At 41.1% G+C, this 5,129-nt stretch overlaps 2 protein-coding genes across 7 annotated transcripts in view; one reads left to right on the top strand and one right to left on the bottom strand.

The window, feature by feature from the left end:
• Nucleotides 1–3,583, top strand: part of dlgap5 (discs, large (Drosophila) homolog-associated protein 5) — an 11,018-nt gene extending 7,435 nt beyond the window's left edge. For 3 of the 4 annotated variants that reach the window (XM_015059970.1, XM_015059973.1, XM_015059971.1), the window contains exons 11-19: nt 306–464; nt 550–638; nt 720–880; nt 962–1,063; nt 1,741–1,927; nt 2,011–2,507; nt 2,594–2,759; nt 3,140–3,183; nt 3,327–3,579. In XM_015059970.1, the coding sequence (XP_014915456.1) occupies nt 306–464; nt 550–638; nt 720–880; nt 962–1,063; nt 1,741–1,927; nt 2,011–2,507; nt 2,594–2,759; nt 3,140–3,183; nt 3,327–3,437 (1,516 nt within the window). In that variant the 3' untranslated portion in view covers nt 3,438–3,579. Of the gene's footprint in view, nt 1–305; nt 465–549; nt 639–719; nt 881–961; nt 1,064–1,740; nt 1,928–2,010; nt 2,508–2,593; nt 2,760–3,139; nt 3,184–3,326 lie in introns of all 4 variants that reach the window. The other variant, XM_015059974.1, reaches the window with a different exon arrangement.
• rsph10b (radial spoke head 10 homolog B) overlaps nt 3,529–5,129 on the bottom strand; it is a 12,139-nt gene continuing 10,538 nt past the window's right edge. For 2 of the 3 annotated variants that reach the window (XM_015059979.1, XM_015059980.1), the window contains exons 16-18: nt 4,375–4,450; nt 3,973–4,157; nt 3,529–3,751 (exon numbers count right to left, since the gene is read on the bottom strand). In XM_015059979.1, coding sequence (XP_014915465.1) covers nt 3,692–3,751; nt 3,973–4,157; nt 4,375–4,450 — 321 coding nt within the window. In that variant the 3' untranslated portion in view covers nt 3,529–3,691. The remainder of the gene's footprint in view (nt 3,752–3,972; nt 4,158–4,374; nt 4,451–5,129) is intronic. The other variant, XM_015059981.1, reaches the window with a different exon arrangement.

Below are 5,129 nucleotides of genomic sequence, written 5' to 3' on the forward strand. Positions count from 1 at the left end.
TGCCTAAAAACTTGCTCAGCACGAATTTCCAATTTCACCCCCTTCCCCCTAAACCCCTTTAAAAAAAAAAAAAAAAAAAAAAAACAATGTTATGGAGAGAGAACTGAATAAAACAGGAAAAGGTTGCGGTCCAGCATGGAAGTGTTTCAAATATTTAAAACAAAAAAGCTAATAATTATTGATACTGACTGATAAGAAACCATAAAATCCTGACAGTTTTTCACCTCTGAAAAAGGGAAATTCTTCTTCTTCTCACTAATGTCTGCTTGTTTTTAATATGAATCCTGTGCTGTGGTTTTGTCCAGTCCCAGTTTCAGTCTCCCACCAGCCCCAATGTTCAGTGACGAACCTCCAGCTGAGCCTGGAGAGCCCACTCCCCCGAAGCCTCCAGGCCACTCTCCTCTCCGCAGCGCTTTCACCTCCACCAGCCCGCATGAGTCAAAGCATGATGTGCCTTACTTCAGGTAGCGGCACTTTGAAATTCACCGCTCTCTTCCTCATTTTAAACCTGGGAGAGTTGAAGCATCTTTTGGTTTCTGGTTCATTCAGATCAGAAATGTCCAGCGAGACGGACAGACTGACAGACCTTTGTCTCCGTTGGGAGTCCAGAGTGGAGGACGAGACCATCCCAGAAGAGAGTGAGTATAAACTTGAAGTGACCCAAACTGGTGTCGTTAGCTGAGTCGTTTTCCCTCAGCGCTGCTGTGACTCTGTGACAGTGAGAGACCAAATGCGCACAGCAGTAGGCCAGGCGAGGCTGCTGATAAAGGAGCGCTTCAACCAGTTCAGAGGCCTGGTGGACGACTGCGAGTTTAGCCGCGGAGAGAAGGTCACCACCTGCACCGACCTGCAGGGCTTCTGGGACATGGTGTACTTCCAGGTACGGTTCCTCTGAGGGGCAGACAGGAAGTGGTTTTAGATTGAAACGTGGCAGTGTAGCCAGATGTGCGCTATCTTCCAGGTGGAAGACGTCAACAGGAAGTTTGATGCCCTGAGAGAAGCAGAGGGCCGCGGCTGGTTGGAGGAGCTGAAGCCGCCCCCACGACAGAGGAGAGCGGTGAAGGTGAGCTCTGCAGAACAGGCCTGGAAAAACAAATACCTCTGATGCATCGTAAAGTAATAATATCATACACACGGGATTGGTTTCACAAAGGTTTTCATCTTTCTGTTCCCCCCCTGAGCATTTTAAACAAGAACACACTGATCCACTTTCTTCACTTTTGATACCGATACCAGGAGAACAACCAGTAGATGGTAAAGAAACTGACAAACAATATGCTGTCCACTTTGGTCAAACATGAAGAAATAAACTGCAACAAACCTTTCAGTTGCCTCAATGGTGAATTCTAAATATAATGTAAAATGAATAATAAAGCATGACGTTGCTCAGAGCACAAAGCATAGAACTAGACTAAATAGATATGCCCTTATGCATCGGACACATTGTCACCAATATCCATTATAGAACTTCTTTTTCAATATTTGGACTGATATAGATATTAATATTGGATCGGTGCATCTCTAGTTTTAAACATTCTAATCCTATAGGGGGCAGCGTAATGCAAAGCTTAAAACCGATCAGCCAATCAGATTGCCACTGAAAAGAGCAAAATTAAAAAAAAAAACTCCTGAAATAAATTTTAAATTGGTTGTTCTTTGCACTGAAAACCTGCACAGCCTTCTGTACTGAACTCAGGGTCTAAACAGTAAAAATCCTAACTTTTCCTGATTGTTTTAAAGAAAATGTCGGCCGCTCCCACCAAGCCGACAGGAAACAAAGCTGCGGCCAAGTCTCGCCTGGCGGCAGTGAAAGCTGCCATGAAAGCCCGGCAGCAGGCAGAGAAGGCAGAGGACACAGGGGCCGCTGCTGGCAGGCAGGAGCCACTGGGAGGTCTCACCCAGCTGGAGAGCCCAGCCAGACCATCAAGTGAGCAACAAATACAGCTTCACGTCTTTTGCTTTATTGTTTATAATCATCTTTCTAATAGGCGCACATGTTTGTGTTTCCAGCCCGGCGATCCAGTCGCCTGAGTGCAGCGACGTTGCCCCAGACGGTGTTGGCCCAGGTTTCCCCTGCAGCGGCTTTCCCCTCACCCAGGAGAGTCACCCGCCGGTCCCTTGCATTGACCCAGTCCCCCGTTCCTGCTCCTCCCACTCAGCCTGTCCACTCTGCACAGAAACACCTGGACTACAAATCCCAGCAAGAAGCTCCTCAGGCCTCCCAGAACCAGAACATTTCTCTCTGCTTCTCCCCTGTGAAGGAAGTTACTTCAGACGAGCCCCAGAACCAGACGAGTCCCAACCAGCACTCTGAACAGGAAACTGTGTCGGAAGACCTTCCAACTCTTTCTGTGGACAACAAACCCTGTGATGTCATCAGTGCCAGACTTTCCCCGTCTCCATGTCAAACAGCTGCAGTCCAACCACCGTCCCGTTCCCCATCCGATCAGGTTCCCATGGAGACCCAGCCGCCCAGCTCTCCCACTCCAGATGCTTCAGTCGTTGAGGTCTGATCCAGATACTTCTTTATTCATCAACACAAAGTCGTTTTTATGTTTTGTTCAGATTTTATTCTTTAATATTTTAAATGCAGGAAATTCCTGGTTTGGACTTTGAACGTTATTTCCAGCCGTCGCAGAGATGCAGTATGTCACCGGGGGACACTGTTGCCATAGAGCTGTCACCATCTGTGGGAGCGGATGTAGAGATGGAGAGTCCTAAAGGACAACCTGAGGAGCTTCCTGCTCATCTAGAACCGGGTATGAAGAACGCTGCATGAGCACCGACTACTGGTTCAGGCTTCATTAAGCAGGAAGCTACAACATTTATTCTATTTATTTGTTACAACTGCAAAGTTTTAACTGCAGGGATTCTTTTCCTTCTACTTTAGCTATGCTATACTTTATTTAAATCCCCCAAAGATTACACAAGTGAATAACTTTGAGCTGTATCAAGAACTTTACAAGAAAATTTATTCAAATTGCAACCAAAATTCTAATCTGTGTATTTTACGTTATTTTTTTGCTTAATGAATTCTGATTTTTTTTTTTTCCAAGTGTACTCCTGCTTATTGCTGCCTGATTTGCTTTGGGGTTTGTTCACATTTTTTATTTATTTTTTTGCTCATCTGTCACAACAGCACTCTCAGCGGTGTCTTCAGTGTTCACTCCTCAACCACCACAGGTCTTTTTTTTTTACTTTTCTTTAGACAAAAACAACTACTAACTTAAATCGGCATACAATAGTTCTTGGTGCTTAAATAATTAATAACTAATAAATTCTGGTACTGGTTTCTTTCATTTTGAATCTATTTTTTGTATTTGTAGGTGCAGACTGCGCAGTCGGTCCTGCTGCTCTTTACCCCGGACCTGAAGGACCGGATTCGCCAGTCCACCTGTCCAAGTGACCTCATGGTTTTCACCCCTCCAAACTTATAAAAGCTTCTCTTACAGTGATCTGTTTTGACGTAAATGTGTTTGTCTGTTTAAAAAAAAGAAAAGAAAAAGAAAATCTGAGTCGTTTTTTTTAATATTTGGTAGAAAATATTTCTTTTACTTCTTTTGAATTAAACGTGTTTACAAACTGTCTCTGGACTTGCTTAACACGCCATCACATACCAGCTGTAAACTTTTCCAAATATTTTTTTTGTACAATGGGGAGAACTCTGAACAGAAGCTTTTCTTTTAACATGTCAAGTGTCCTCTGGTTCAGGTTGCTGATCTTCACATACGCTTATTATTGGCTCTGGTTCCTGCAATGCAATGATAGAAGATGAGCATAATTTAATATGCTCATAATAATTAGGACATTTAAATGAATGAAAATACTTATTGTTGTTTAAGCCAGTATAAAAAAAAAAGTCTGGAAATTACAGTAAGTACAAAGCTAACAATCGTTAGTTTTAGCTGCCCATGATGGTGTTCTTTTAGGAATTAAAACGTCTTAGCTTTAGTTTTCTATAAAGTGAAATACTTTGGTGTTTCGGGCTTCCTCAGCAAGCTTCTCCATCTCCCTGGTAACCAAAATGTGATGTTCAACTGCAGGGAAGAAGCAGTGGGTAAAAAACTGTTGGATAATCAGGATGGTGCTTGGTTCTTGATGGTCTCCGGATTCATGTTTGCTCGTTTTCTCCTCGCTATGATCCTCCAAGAAGTCCTCTAGGAAAGAAATAGAATCAGACCAAATTTTTGCTGAATGAAACATTCCTGCAGATGATTTCTGAGGCAATCACAAGATTTAGCTCTTTTTAAAAACTGCCTTTTAATACTACAAACTAAATGTCTAATGTCCTTTCTATTCTCAATACAATCTGTATAAAAAAGGATTTCTAAGATAAACTCCAGATGGAGGCAACACAACTAAACCAGGCTGAACCTGCAGGCTGCGGTTCCTCTGGCTCTTCAGATTTCTCTTCCTCACTCTCCATTTTTGGCACAGTGGCATTTTCTTCCTACAACAACATGATTAGTTAGTTTATGGTGACTAACTGTGTGGATATTAATCAGAAGTATCAAAGATGGCATCCAGTAGAGTTTGTTCTTTATTTGTATAAAGAATGTACACAGACAAAAAAAAAAACACAGCTGTGTAATGAAGTCTGGACTTCCACTACAAAATTTCACCAAATATGTTTCAAATAAAAGCATCCAGAAGGAAAATCTTTTTACTAATTCTGTCTTGTTTATTTGGGTTGACGTAACAAGAAGCACAAGTATAAAAGTGACACCAGACAGGAGCTGGTTTCAAAATTATTTGCATGTGATGTCACTAGAGGGAATGTGAAGCAACTTTGCTTTATTGTGATTATCAATAAAATGCAAAACAAAATTTAACTTTATATATATATATACACTACTCAAAAAAATAAAGAGAACACTCAACACATCCTAGATCTGAATGAATGAAATATTCTCATTGAATACTTTGTTCTGTACAAAGTTGAATGTGCTGACAACAAAATCACACAAAAATCATCAATGGAAATCAAATTTATTAACCAATGGAGGCCTGGATTTGGAGCCACACACAAAATTATATATATATATATATATATATATATATATATATATATATATATTTCTATATATAATATATATATATATATCTCTATATATAAAGTATGTTTTATA

The sequence above is a fragment of the Poecilia latipinna genome, unplaced genomic scaffold (genome assembly GCF_001443285.1).
Source record: "Poecilia latipinna isolate Pla-1442-1.1 unplaced genomic scaffold, P_latipinna-1.0 Scaffold1674, whole genome shotgun sequence".
Taxonomy (NCBI): domain Eukaryota; kingdom Metazoa; phylum Chordata; class Actinopteri; order Cyprinodontiformes; family Poeciliidae; genus Poecilia; species Poecilia latipinna.